Raw genomic sequence first — 15,423 nt, forward strand, 5'->3', positions numbered from 1 at the left:
TGCAATATAAATATATATTTGCAATATAAATATTGCACAGATGTGCAATGTACTTAATCCCTCCTTTCCATTACCTTGTTTACAAAACTGAAGTATCTGAAACAACATTAAAGTTAGTTGCAATTTTAAAAATTTAAAAATCATCTTAACAGGTTGATCAAGAATTTAGGGACCAGGAGATAGCTCACCTGGTACAGCACATGCCCTACTGTGTGTAGGGCCCTGGGTTTCAGTCCCAGTACCTCATGGGAGCACCATGGATGGTACCCCAGAAACTCCATAGTTTATGAAACAATACTATGGAGCAGTATGCTCCATTTTTGCACTCTCTCTCTCTCAAAATATAGAATGAAAATGAATTGTAAGACCACTTACTGGTAATACCATACACATATGGAATGGGTTTATTTCTTAGCATTGTATTTTTAAAATAAGATAATGTATATGCATCTGGTGGAAATGTCAGTTGGTTCAACCCCTGTGGAAAGCAGTCTGGAGAACTCTCAGAAGGCTAGAGATGGGACTACAGTATGACCCTGCAATTCCTCTCCTGGAGATAGATCCTAAGAAACCAAACACACTCATCCAAAAAAAAAAAAAATGTGTACACCTATGTTCATAGCAATGCAATTTTTTTTAAAGATTTATTTATGAGAAAGATGGGAGGAGAGAGAGAGAACCAGTCATCACTCTGGCACATGTGCTGCCGGGTATCGAACTCAGGGCCTCATGCTGGAGAGTCCAAAGCTTTACCACTGCGCCACCTCCCAGACCACAGTAACGTAATTTGTAATAGCCAAAACCTAGAAGCAACCTAGGTGCCTAACAACAGGTAAGTAGCTGAGAAAGTTGTGGTCTATATACACAATGGAACACTACTCAGCTATTAAAAACAATGAATCCCCCTCCTTTACCTCATCTTGGATGGAGCTTGATGGAATCATGCTATGAGATAAACCAGGAAGAGAAGGATGAGTATGGGATGATCACATTCATAGACAGATGTTGAGAAGTAAGAACAGAAAGGGAAATACAAAGCAGAACTTGGAGTGGAATTGGTGTATTGCACCAAAGTAAAGGACTCCGGAGAGAAGGGGGAATTTCAAGTCCTGGTGCAATATGGTGGAGAAGGACCTAGACTGGGGGTGAAAGTGTTTTACAGAAAACTGAGAAATTTTACACATGTACCAACAACTGTATTTACTGTTACTGTAAACCATGAATCCCCCAATAAAAAATTTTAAAAGATAATGTATATGAGATTGGTTGCAATAGAAAAACTTGGCTTTCTTCTTTCACTGTGGACAAGCAATAAAGAATTTACTAGGCTAAATCAAACTAAAAGCAGAAGTTGCTTTTCCACCCTGCTGGATTTAATTAACTTTACTGCTAGTGGGACAAAATAATTACCTAAGCCTCGATACACAGGTTTTATAATACTATTTCCTTAATGAAAAGTAGTGAAATGAGCAAGATTTTTACTCAAGTGTTAGGCAAACTCCTTAGATAAAATGCAAATATGAAAGTTTTTATATATAGTTCACCATATTCATTAATCAACTACAAGTACACTTATATCAGGCAAGTTAATTTTATAAATAAGAAAAAATATTGTAGACCCCAGTAAAACATATTCTATAGGCTAGAAAGTTATTTCCATGAAGCTATTAATAATCCATAGTTTAATATCCCATCTCTGCATCAGCACTAATGGTGCTATTGATTTTATTCTAAAGCACAAATGAAAATTACCCTAGAGAATATATATCTTTTCCTAAGATGCCTGCCTACCCAACACAAAATTTTAAAATGCATTCCCACTTAAAATATTGGTTATAGGAATTACAATGAACAGAAAATGGAACTTATTATTAAAATAAATTGTTTTTACACGATATGTAAAAAATATTTTTACCTTTGCTGTTCTGTTGTCAATAATTCTTTCAAGTTGCATATAGTTGTTTTAAGTTCAGTAACCAAAGATGAATAATTGGTTTTAGTTTTATTAAATTCTTCCAGCTGAGCTTCTTTTTCTCCAGTAAGCTGATATATTTTTTTTGTTGCTACCTGTAAATCTTCCTCTAAAGCCTTTTGAGTATTCTAAATGCAATAAAGTATAAAACAAAAGCTATGATCCAACGGCCTTAAGAGAAAAAAAATGAACTCATCTGCTTCTGTCATTTGAAGCCCCTCTCTTTCTCTTTATCCTCTTACCTCTACTCCTCTCTTACTACTCTGCCCACCACTACTCAATTTCAATTTATCTTTCCTCCAAAGTCTACCTATCTTCCTGATTTTCCATGGAATCTTCCTAGTTAGTCCAACCCAAAACATTCTTTCTGTTCTTAAAATTAGTGTAGCAATTTTTTACTAAAACACTCTTTTGGTAACTAGCATAGTCTATTAAAATAATTTTATTTATAGTTCTTATGTGTTTTTATCTGGTGTCAAAATACAAACTATAAGCAATTTGACAATAGGAGTTGCTTTAATTCTATCTGAAGCTCCTTCTTGGGTTTTTGTAAATAGTACTAACATCTGATAACTATCTGCTGACTAAGTAACAATGTGAGACTTATCACATACTAATCAATTTATAATCATACCATACTTTTTTTTTATCAGAGCATTGATCAGCTCTGGCTTAAGATGGTGTGGGGATTGCACCTGGAACCTTGGAGCCTCAGGCATGAGAGTCTCTTTGCATAACCATTATGCTATCTACCCCTGCCCCCAATCATACCATACTTCTTTGCAAAGACAGTTTACTATCTTCCAGCTCTGATGTCAAATGATCTTGCTTCTCATTTGATTCTTTTAAGTTTTCATTCTGTAGTTCTAAAAGATAAAGTTATTGATAGGTAATAGTTAAGAGAAAACACATTAAAGTCTGGGAAATGGTTAACCAAAGGGAATATATACTTTACTATGCACAAGGACCTGGGTTTGAGCCTCCAATAATCTTATGGAAGCATCACGCTAAGGGAAGCTTCATAAAAAAGGAAGCAGTACAGTGATCTGTCTCCTATTTCTGTCCCTCCCTACCATTCACCATCATAAGGATCCTAGTGGGATGCATTGGATCGACCTTCTCATGGTGCATCCCGTAAGTACCCATTTATTGGGGAAACTGACGATCCTTTCTAGCCGACTGAATCCACATGGATCCCAGTCACTTTCAAAGCCAGCAACAAGCAGACATCAGGCTCAACCTGACGCTGTTGACTGGCTACGGAAGAAGGGCAAACGCTAGAAGAAGAAGAGGATCCTAGTTCAAGCCCCGGCTCCCCCATGCGGGGATGAGGGTAGGGGATCACTTCACAAACAGTGAAGCATGTCTGAGGTGTCTTTCCTCCTTTCTAGTCTCCTCCACCCCTCTCAATTTCTGTTATATCCAAAAAATCAAAGAAAAAAATGGCTATAGGAGCAGTGGGGATTCATAGTGCAGGCACCGAGCCCCCACGATACTCACTCATTCATACATAAAGTATTTACTGAGTGCCAGACCTTCCACCTTCTGCACCCCATAAGTAATTTTGATCCATACTCTCAGAGGGATAAAGAATAGGAAACTTCCAGTGGAGGGAATGGGACACAGAACTCTGGTGGTGGGAATTGTAAGGAACTGTACCCTTGTTATCTTATAATCTTGCTAATCATTATTAAATCACTAATAAAAAAGTATTTATTGAGTGCCTAATGTATTCCAGGTGCTTTTCTAGTCATTAGAATGTACTAGTGAACAAAGAAATTTAAAGACAAAATTCTATTTCCACATATCACTTAGTTGAAACTTTAAAGAAAGTTAATTTGGAAAAGGTAAAGAAAGAGGAGCACATGTACTTTGAAAACACTTCCTAAAGTGATCCAGTTCTGTTCTCCTCTAACTGGTTCAATCTAGATTGAAAATTATAATGCTAGAAAGCATTACAACAGAATTATAATGAAGGTAAAATTTTTAAAGAGATGCAAAATATATAATAAATACATACTACTATATTTCTTATATAAATTCTTACTTGTTTTTTCCTCTAATTGATTAACTTTATCTCTGGATTCCTCTAGAAGAATTGTTAAATCTTTCATTTTATTTTCTCTCTCGGTACTTTGAGTCAGTAGCAGCGATATCTAAAATAAAATATGTAACTGTATTATATACTAAAAATTAAATATTACACATTAGTATTTATCAACTATGATTATTTACTAGTATTTTTTCAACTGGCAGTATCTAGTATTTAGCACAAACCTGCATAACACATCAAATGAATTAATAAGCTAATACAATATACCCAATGTGATAGTATAATTTTAGGTTACTACTGAGATTGTATAATACAACCTATATAGACTCAGTAGTAACCTAAAATTATACTATCATAAGTGTTATTTATGTTATGAATATTAAGTGTCATTTAAGAACTAGTTCATTCCAGAAACCACATAGTATAAAGAGTTCACGGAACTCGCCATCAACAAGCTCATAGGCTAGACTAGCTTAAATAAACAACTATAGCTTAGTATTATTAGTATTAGAGCAAAATCATTACACGAATCAAGAAAGGAATACTTGGGCAGGGGTAGATAATTTAATGGTTATGTAAAGACACACTCGTGCCTAGGGCTCCAAAGTCCCAGGTTCAATCCTCCCAGACCACAATCAGCCAGAACTGAGCAGTGCTCTTGCAAAAAGAAAATTAAAAGGGGGGAATATCTATAAACCAGCTGAGTGTGTAATCAAATATTATTCATTTTTAGATAACTACATTGAATCTTGATAGACAAGCAAAAATTAATCAGGCAAACACAAGAAAATGAACTTTAACCTTCCAATGGAGAGGATGGATACAGAACTCTGATGGTAGGAATTATATGGAACTGTACCCCTCTTATCCTACAATCTTGTTAATAATATTTAAGTAACTAATAAAAAATTTTTTAAAAATAAAATGAATATTCTAGATTCACACTGTCCAGAGTACTGAAATATCATTAATAAAACAAAATTAAAAAGGGAATAGTAAAACTCTGTCTTGGTTGTTCCCATTCTGCCATGCCAACCTGGATCCAAAAATGCCATAATCAAATTTACATCCCTAAGCAGGACCTTTTGAGAACTGTAAGGAAGGGGAGGAGGTCTTACACATGATAAATGATAACACTAGAATTTCACACATTATCTTACAGAAAATCATCAGAGATTCTACCCATACAACCAGAATGCCAAAAAGAGTTTTAGTAGCTCATTCTATTTTCATGTTCTCTACAGTAAAGACACTTTTAATTTTTATTTATATTTTTTATCATTTCCTTGATGGGATTAATGGTTTACAGCATGTTTGTTGATACACGGGTACAATTTCTCATCTCCCCATGAAAGGTGCCTGCAGAACACTGTCACCCCAACTTAGGTCCTTTTCCACTATCATCCACTATTATCACCCTCTCCTTCCTCCTCCTTCCCCAGAGTTCTTTGTTTGGGTGCAATATACCATACCCAGTCCAAGTTTCATTTTGTGTTTTCCCTTTCTGTTGTTTCTTAAGCTCCACCTATGTAAGATCATCAAGTTTCACTCTTAACTTTTAAAAAGGACCAAAAATTTCCGTTAAGAAAAACATATACACCAAATAAAAAGCTCCTGCAAAGCAAAAGAAACCACCACCCAAAGAGAGTTCTTACAGAATGTGATATCTTTATGTGCCATACATCAGACAAAAGGCTAATAACCAAAATATATGAAGAGCTCACCAAACTCAGCAACAAGAAAACAAATGACCCTATCCAAAAATGGGGAGAGGATATGAACAGAATATTGATCACAGAAGAGATTCAAAAGGCCAACAAACATATGAAAAAATGATCCAAGTCACTGACTGTCAGAGGAATGCAAATAAAGACAATGAGATATCACTTCACTCCTGTGAGAATGTCACACATCAGAAAAGGTAGCAGCAACAAATGCTGAAGAGGTTGTGGGGACAAAGAAACCCTCCTGCACTGCTGGTGGGAATGTAAATGAGCCCCAGCCCTGGGGAGAGCAGTCTGGAGAACTCTCAGAAGGCTAGAAATGGCCTACAGCATTACCCTACAATTCCCTCCTGGGTATATATCTTAAGGAACCAAACACAACCATCCAAAAAGATTTGTGTATACCTATATTCACAGCAGCACAATTTGTAATAGCCAAAACCTGGAAGCAACTCAGGTGTCCAAAAAAGATGAATGACTGAAAAAGTTGTGGTATATATACACAATGGAATATTACTCAGTTATCAAAAATGGTTATTTCACTTTCTTCATCTCATCTTGGATAGCATTTGAAGGAATCATGTTAAGCAACATCATCCAGAAAGAGAAGGATGAATATGGGATGATCTCACTCATAGAAGTTGAAAAATTGTGAATTGTGCTGCTGTGAACATAGGAGTACACACCTCTTTTTGGTTGGGTGTTATGGAGTCCTTGGGGTATAACCCCAGGAGAGGAATTACTGGATCATATGGAAGTTCCATGTTTAGCCTTCTGAGAGTTTTCCAGACTGCTCTCCACAGAGGCTGTACCAATTTACATTCCCACCAGCAATGTAAAAGGGCTCCTCTGTCCCCACAACCTCTCCAGCATTTGTTGCTGCTGTCCTTTTTGATGTATGCCATTCTTACAGGAGTGAGGTGGTATCTTAGTGTTGTCTTAATTTGCATTTCTCTGACAATCAGTGACCTAGAGCAGTTTTTCATATGTTTGTTAGCCTTTTGGATCTCCTCTGTAGTGAATGTTTTGTTCATATCATCTGCCCATTTTTGGATGGGTCATTTGCTTTTTTGGTGCTAAGTTTGCTGAGCTCTTTATATATTTTGGTGATTAGTTTCTTGTCTGATGTATGGCATGTGAAGATCTTCTCCCATTCTGTGAAGGGTCTCTTTGTCTAATTCTATCTCAGGTGGTTCACTTTCTAACAAAGTCACAAAACCTAGATATACACCAGTTTCTGTGAGAGAGAGCATATGTTCACATGTATCCGTAAACTACTGCAAAATATATACCTGAAAGCAGAAGTACACTAGAGTTTTCAGTGAGTACCCCCCTAACACTTCCTCTCCACTATTCCAAGCTTTGGGTCCATGATTGCTCAACAATTTGTTTGGCTTCGTATGTTAACTCTCTTTTCAGTCACCAGGTTCCAGATGTCATCAGGATGCCGGCCAGGCTTCCCTGGACTGAAGACCCCACCAATGTGTCCTGGAGCTCCGCTTCCCCAGAGATCCACCCTACTAGGGAAAGAGAGAGGCAGACTGGGAGTATGGACGGACCAGTCAACGCCCATGTTCAGCGAGGAAGCAATTACAGAAGCCAGACCTTCCACCTTCTGCAACCCACAATGACCCTGGGTCCATGCTCCCAGAGGGATAGAGAATGGGAAAGCTATCAGGGGAGGGGGTGGGATATGGAGATTGGGTGGTGGGAATTGTGTGGAATTGTACCCCTCCTACCCTATGGTTTTGTTAATTGTTAAATAAAAAAGAAAAGGAAAACAAAAAGAAGTTGAAAAATAAGAACAGAAGGGAAAATAAAGAAGTAGAATTTGGATTGGAACTGGTATATTGCACCAAAGTAAAAGACTGTTGGGGGCAGGAGGGACAGTGGGCAGGATCAGGTCCTAGAACATGATGGTAAAGGAGGAGCTAGTGGGGGTTAAATTGCTATGTGGAAAATGAGAAGGATTACACATATACAAACTACTATATTTTACTGTTAACTGTAAACCATTAATCCCCCAATAAAGAAAAAAACACAAAAAATGTTAATTATTTTTAAAAAATCAAGATATTACATTTTAATTAGTATTCTATTAAACTTAAGAGGAACTCTATGTATCACCTCTGTATATTTCTAACTAAGTAGATATTCTTGCTACTTATTATTTAAAGCTATCTTGTGGTCAAGTCAGAAAAGAAAAACTAAAAAATACAAATTTTAGCTTACTTTCAATTGTGAACACAAGGCTTGAGACTGACAAAGTTGGAATAATAGTTTGAAATCAAGTTTTTTGGTGTGTTAAATAATACAAATCAATAATTTCAAATCTTGAATGATAACATTACTAGAAAGCAAAAAAAAAAAGTTTTAGTTCCCTTTCACTAATGTCACAGACAGCATATTTCAAAACAGATTTAAAAATATGAATGAAAGTTGGATCAGGGAACAGAGTAGCTCCCAAATATGGGAAAGGTATATAAATATTGTTGACTGTAAACCCCACTGATTTGATCTGATCTGGGGCCCATATTCAGCTTAAGAGCCTATGTAACCTTTGCATCCCTGTAGATCTGAGCTCACATTCTGTGGTCATGAGTAGGAACATTCCAAGCTGCCCCAATTTCAGAACCCATCTTCCTCAGGTGGAGCATAGAGTATGTTGTCCAGCCTCCCTTCAGAGGATGGAACATTCTCTACTGTTGTTGATCCAAGTTGAGGACAAGGTCCTATGGAGGTCCACAAAGGGGTCTATTCTGTTGTTCCTGATAGAGATGGAGAGGGATTTATTTGAGGTCTAGGCACATCATGTCTGTATGGGAATCTCAGGACTCCCCAAATAGGGTCCTAGCTTATGGGGTGGCCTGATAGTGACTAAAGAGTCATCGTTAAAATATGCCAGTCTCTTGCTTTATTCAGCTTTTGCTTTGATAAGGTTACCTTTGGAGTGAGTGAGGGAAATGTAATAGGAAATAGGTGAGGAGGGTATCTAAGTCTAAGTAGACACTATTTCATTATGAACTTTATACTGACTCACTGCAGGCTATTGTGTACTTTTGCTTTAAGGTATATATTTTGCCCTAATTTATGGATACATGTGAGCATATGCTCTATCTCATGAGACATGGTCTATATCTAGGTTTCGGTACTTTGCTAGGAGGTAAACCACCTGAAATGGAATTAGAGAATCCTATGAAAGGAAGGGTCTCACCTGAGTAATGAGGCTGAAGGACTGACATTCCATGCCTGATGTCTCTGGACACAGTCTAAAGTAAAGCATGCTGAAGTGGTACTCATTGCGTTGATTAGGTTGGGATCAGCGATGCAATATCATTTGGTTTGAATTGAGAGAGGCATGCAGGAAAGTGAGACCTACCCTAGAGGTTCCAGGACTGGGGGGAATGTAGGCTCTATATAGGAAGCAAGAGGTTCCTGCTATCTTTTTTTTTTTTTTCCTCCAGGGTTATTGCTGGGCTCGGTGCCTACACCATGAATCCACCGCTCCTGGAGGCCATCTTTTCCCCCTTTTGTTGTCCTTGTTGTAGCCTCGTTGTGGTTATTATCATTACCATTGTTGATGTTGCTAGTTGCTGGACAGGACAGAGAAAAATGGAGAGAAGAGGGGAAGACAGAGACGGGGAGAGAAAGATAGACACCCGCAGACCCGCTTCACCGCCTGTGAAGCGACTCCCGTGCAGGTGGGAAGCCAGGGCCTTGAACCGGGATCCCTACGCTGGTCCTTGTGCTTTGCGCCACGTGCACTTAACCCACTGCGCCACCACCTGACCCCCAAGGTTCCTGCTATCTTAGGGTTTAAGAAGGAAATAATTATTGCTATAATCATATTATTTGACAATTGGGTCCACTTTGAAAAATCCCTTTGTTAGGATTTACTGTATCATACACAATATCACCATAATTTATGTCCTTTGACATTATTTGTATATAGCTGTGTTTTCTGGTCCTTTTCCCAGCCATGACACCATCTCCCCAGACAATAACTTGGATCTACCTGCATATCAGATTTCAGGCTCAAGGGAAAATTAAAAAAAAAAAAGCTAGTATAGCTACAGGCCCTTTGGAATAGAACTAAAATAGGCCTACTAGCTATCTACAAAATGGAGACACACACCCCTCAACTCTTCATCGGCACTATTTCAGCCTTTAGGTTCATGATTAATCAACACCAAAGTCACCTGGAGCTCCAATTCCCCAGAACCCTTCCCCACTAGGAAAAGAGAGAGACAGGCTGGGAGTATGGATTGACCTATCAATGCCCATGTTCAGCGGGGAAGCAATTACAGAAGCCAGACCTTCCACCTTCTGCGTCCCATAAAGACCCTGGGTCCATACTCCTAGAGGGATAAAGAATAGGAAAGCTATCAGGAGAGGGGATGAGATGCAGAGTTCTGATGGTGAGAATTGTGTGGAGTTGTACCCCTCTTATCCTATGGTTTTGTCAGTTTCCTTTTTATAAATAAAAAAATATGAATGAAATGGTCACGTTCATCATCTTTACATTTTAGTAGGTTTTTATCTGAACAAGTTCCCAAAAGCAGTCAGCAGATAGCTCAGGGAATGGCGTATATGCCTTGCATGCAGGAGTTACTACGTTCACTTCCCCATACCACACATGCCCAAGTAATGTTCTGGTCTCTATCAGAAAATAAATGCATTTAAATTTTCCATGTATATATTTTTGGAGTGGGGGCTGGGAGATAGTGCCACCAGTAGTGCGCATATATTATCATGCATGATGATCTGGGTTAAAGTCCCTGGTCCCCACCCATAGGGAGAAGCCTCACAAGTAGTGGAACAGTGTTGTAGGTCTCTCTGTTTCTCTTTCCCTCACTCTATTTCTCTATCTCTATCATTTAAAAAAAAATTTCAGTATCACAACATAATGGCTATCTAAAAGATTTTCCTGCTTGAGGCTCCAAAATCTCAGGTTCAGTCTTCAGCACCACTATAAGCCAGAGATGATCAGTGCTCTAGTCCCTATTGCTTGCTCACTGTCCCTATCTCTGTATTTTTATTTTTATATCTCTTATTAAAAAATAAATATTTTTTAAATTCAGTACCAAAAATTAATAATAGTAATACCACAGGAGCATGGCCAAAGAGTAACAACAACCAAAAATCATGCTCAGGGAAAAAGACAAAAACAGTTAAAAATAAAGAACACGTAGAATCTCACAGCACAGCCCACTAAATCTGAGGACCAGGTATGTACCAACAGATGCATAAAAAGTGCAGAACTCTGTGGAGCAGAGGCAGCTCAGTTCCCAAGCTATAGCCACAGCTGGGAGAACCATCTTGATTTGTAGATACTGAACACTGAGCAGTAGTGCAGGGAAGAACAAACAATAGGGTTGTCAGGGACCACAGGACAGTCTGAAAAAGGCAGGCACAGCAAACAGAAGTAGAAAAAGAAGCCATGGGAAGTCATATCAAATTACCCACCACCCACCGAAGGTTTACCCCAGCCCTAAGTAAACAGGGAAGATGCTTCTCCATTGCTGCTACTTTCTTCCCTGATCCAGCTTTCTAGACCTTTTTCCAGCCATGACATGATCTCCACAGACAAAAACTTGGATCCACCTGCATATCAGATTTCAGGCTCAAGGGAAAGGGAAAAAAAAAAAAAAAACTAGTATAGCTACAGGCCCTTTGGAATAGAACTAAAATAGGCCTATTAGCTATCTACAAAATGGAGACACACACCCCCAACTCTTCATCGGCACTATTTCAGCCTTTAGGTTCATGATTAGTCAACAACTTGTTTGGCTTTATATGTTAACTCTCTTTTCAGTCACCAGGTTCCAGATTGCTAACATGATGCCAACCAGATTTCCCTGGACAGACAACCCCACCAATGTCTCCTGGAGCTCCAATTCCCCAGAACCCTTCCCAACTAGGGAAAGAGAGAGACAGGCTGGGAGTATGGATCGACGTGTCAACGCCCATGTTTAGTGGGGAAGCAATTACAGAAGCCAGACCTTCCACCATCTGCATCCCACAATGACCTTGGGTCCATACTCCCAGAGGGAAAGCTATCAGGGGATGGGATGGGATATGGGGTTTTGGTGGTGGGAACTGTGTGGAGTTGTACCCCTCTTATCCTATGGTTTTGTCAATGTTTCCTTTTTATAAATAAAATAAAATAAAATAAAATAAAATAAAAGGGAAAGTCAAAAGTGCTAGAGAGAATGTAGAGAAGGAAAATCTTCTATATTGTTGGTGGAAATGCAAAATAGTACCGCTCATGTGGAAAATAGTTTGGAGATTTGAGAAAACATTAACAATTAACATACCACCTAGCAGTTGTTGACTAGACATCTATCCAAAGAACACAAAAACAACTATCAGAAAAGATCTACACACACCTTATATTCATAGCAATACTATTTGCAATAAAGTAATCAGCATTTGGAAACTATTTAAGTGTTCAATAGATGAATGGTTAAAGAAGATGCTGCATATATACACAATGGAATACTACACAGCTATAAGAAATGAGGACATTCATGCATCAAAAATGACAGTAGCAACAAATGCTGGAGAGGGTGTAGGGACAAAGAAACCCTCCTGCACTGCTGGTGGGAATGTGAATTGGTTCAGCCCCTATGGAGAGCAATCTGGAGAGCCCTCACAAGGCTTGAAATAGACCTTCCTTATGACCCAGTAATATCTCTCCTAGTGATAGATCCTAAGGAGTCAAACACACCCATTCAAATAGATATGTGCACACCTATGTTCATAGCAGCACAATTCATAATAGCCAAAACTTGGAAGCAACCCAGGTGCCCAACAACATATGAATGGCTGAGTAAGTTGTGATATATATATATTACTCAGCTATTAAGAATAATGAACCCACCTTCTCCAACTCATCTTAGATGAAGCTAGAAGGAACTACGGTAAGTCAGATAAGCTAGAAAGAGAAGGATGATTATGGGATGATCCTACACATAAACAGAAGTTGAGAAAGAAGAACAAAAAGGGAAATGAAAAGCAGAATCTGTGGTCCGGGAGGTAGCACAGTGGATAAGGCTTTGGACACTCAAGCATGAGGTCCCAAGTTCAATCCCTAGGAGCATGTGTACCAGAGTGATGTCTGGTTCCTTCTCTGTTTCCCATCATTTATCATGAATACATAAATAAAATGTTTTTAAAAATTAAAAATAACACTGCAACTAATATTTGATCTAATAAAAGATGCCCTATTTTTCTCTTCTTCAAACTTAATATCTAACTGCTTTATAACCTTTCGTTTTCACCATTCAACTGCAAATTTTAAGGACAAAAATCACACCAAAGAAAAGACTCTGGGGTGGGTGGGTGGGAAGAATACAGGTCCAAGAAGGATTCAGAGGACCTAGTGGGGGATGTATTGTTACATGAGAAACTGGGGAATGTTATGCATATACAAACTATTGTACTTACTGTTGAATGTAAAACATTAATTCCCCAATAAAAAAAATTCTTAAGCAAAGAGAAAAAAAGAAAAGAAAGAAAAGGAGGAATAGAGTCACCTGAAATGGTAGCTATAATATAGCAATAACCCTGGTGGCCAAGAAATTAATAAGACACTTGCACCAATGCTCTATTACCTACTAACATCAGGATATTCATATTTTTAAAAGGATAACATTCAGTGTGTAAATATTTAAATAAATAGAAATCAATTTTAAGAAAAACATTTAGCAGACAATTTCAAGCAAAAAAATTAGATTTTTCTGACATAATAATTGTATGAGCAAATATGAAATTTTCTGAAAGTTTTATGAATCAGCAAATACAAAGAATAGAGTTAATTTTTTTTAAGTTCTGCCAATAAAAAATCTCACCTGAATAGTGTACTTGCTTTTGTCATAAGCCTGACCCAATTTATAGCCTAACTGCCCATCATACTAGAAGATACCTTAGTGTTAATGGTGTCTTCCCCTCTTTCTCATCTCCATCTGAAAAATTTAACCCATAAAGGTGGCAAAAGAGGGTGAGAGACCAGAAAAATTAAAATGAACATGGAATGATCTCACTCATAGGCAGAATTTAAGAAACAAGAACTGTAAGGGTAAGCACAAAGTAAAACTTGGACTGGGGGTGTATTGCACCAAAGCAAATAACTCTGAGGAAGGGTAAAAGAGTAGTATTGGGTTAGGTGGGACTTTTAGGTCCTGATACATAATGATGGCCCTAATTTGGGAGTGAGAGTGTTTTGCAGACACCTATCTTGGCGAGACGAAAAATTGTACCTATGTGCCAACAATTACACTGTAAATCATTAACCTCACAATAAAAGAAAATAGGGAAAAATAATAGAAAAGAAAAATACCTGTTTTTCTTTATCATCTACTCCTTTCTTATATTCTTCTTCAAGATGTTGGATTTTTTCACAATCTTCCTTTACTTTAAAAGTTAAGAAAATGTAGTTTAATATTTTAACATAGTTGTATAATAACCCAAAACTGTTATTTCCTTACTGCTAACTTTCTGCTTACTAAGAAGGTGAATTTAGGGGCAGGGAAGATACCATCATGGTTATGCAAAGAGATTCTGATGCCTGAGGCTGCAAAGTCCCAGGTTCAGTCCCTCACACCACCATAAGTCAGAGCTGAGCAGTGCTCTGGTAAAAATAAAAATAAAAATTTTCAAGACAGTGAATTTAAATATTAAAATTATAATAACATAGGTTTATATAATTTTAATAATAGTACATAAGGGAAAGTTTATTTTTTAAACACATTAACCTGAAATAACAAGGTTTTTTATTACATATTTACTTTAACACACAACTTTACAAAAAAATATAAGGGCAAATCACACCTTTAAAAAATTAAAACCGGGAGTTGGGCAGTAGCGCAGCGGGTTAAGCGCTTGTGGCAGAAAGCACAAGGACCAGCACAACAATCCCGGTTCAGGCCCAGGCTCCCCACCTGCTGAGGAGTCCCTTCACAGGCGGTGAAGCAAGTCTGCAGGAGTCTTTCTCTCCCCCTCTTCCCCTACTCTCTTCCCCTCCTCTCTCCATTTCTCTCTGTCCTACCTAACAAAGACAACAATAATAACTACAACAATAAAAACAAGGGCAATAAAAGGGAAAGTAAATAAATAAAATTTTTTAAAAATTAAAACCATAAGTTTGATTTCAAGGAAAGTAAGGCTATGAAGACAAAAAATATTTTTAACATAAATTAATTGCTTGATACAATTCACAAAGATTTTGAGGATATGAGTTTACAAAGCCATATACAATTCAGAATTTTAAGTAGACAAGATAATGGATCATTAATATAATCTAATAAAAATATAGGCATAAGAAAGACAATATTAAAAATTAAATAGATCCCCTACACTTAAAATGCATTTCCAGTCTGGAATTTTCAGCTTGGACACGTAGCTCCTCAAAAGCTATTATCATTTTCTGAAATGTAAAGTTTAACTTTTAAGAATCATACATAAAATTTTTATTAGATTTCTTAAAACTATGAAAATATTAAATTTGCATAATTATCATCAGATTTAAAATCAAACATTCATATGATGAAAACCTGTAACTGTTAATAATAATTTCCCAAAATGTATCAGCAGTGCCTTTTATAGTAGTTGCAAATATGCTTAAGAACACTGGAGACATATATCAACTAGTTACTGAGTGTCTATGAATTCTA

The 15,423-nt window shown here is 37.4% G+C and overlaps 1 protein-coding gene across 1 annotated transcript in view; it reads right to left on the bottom strand.

Annotated features, from left to right (window-relative positions):
• SYCP1 (synaptonemal complex protein 1) overlaps window positions 1-15,423 on the bottom strand; it is a 100,283-nt gene that overhangs the window by 58,681 nt on the left and 26,179 nt on the right. The window contains exons 10-14 of the mRNA XM_060201833.1: window positions 15,107-15,176; window positions 14,091-14,164; window positions 4,020-4,128; window positions 2,744-2,838; window positions 1,916-2,100 (exon numbers count right to left, since the gene is read on the bottom strand). Coding sequence (XP_060057816.1) covers window positions 1,916-2,100; window positions 2,744-2,838; window positions 4,020-4,128; window positions 14,091-14,164; window positions 15,107-15,176 — 533 coding nt within the window. The remainder of the gene's footprint in view (window positions 1-1,915; window positions 2,101-2,743; window positions 2,839-4,019; window positions 4,129-14,090; window positions 14,165-15,106; window positions 15,177-15,423) is intronic.

This window comes from Erinaceus europaeus, chromosome 11 (assembly GCF_950295315.1).
Source record: "Erinaceus europaeus chromosome 11, mEriEur2.1, whole genome shotgun sequence".
NCBI classification, from domain to species: Eukaryota; Metazoa; Chordata; class Mammalia; order Eulipotyphla; family Erinaceidae; genus Erinaceus; species Erinaceus europaeus.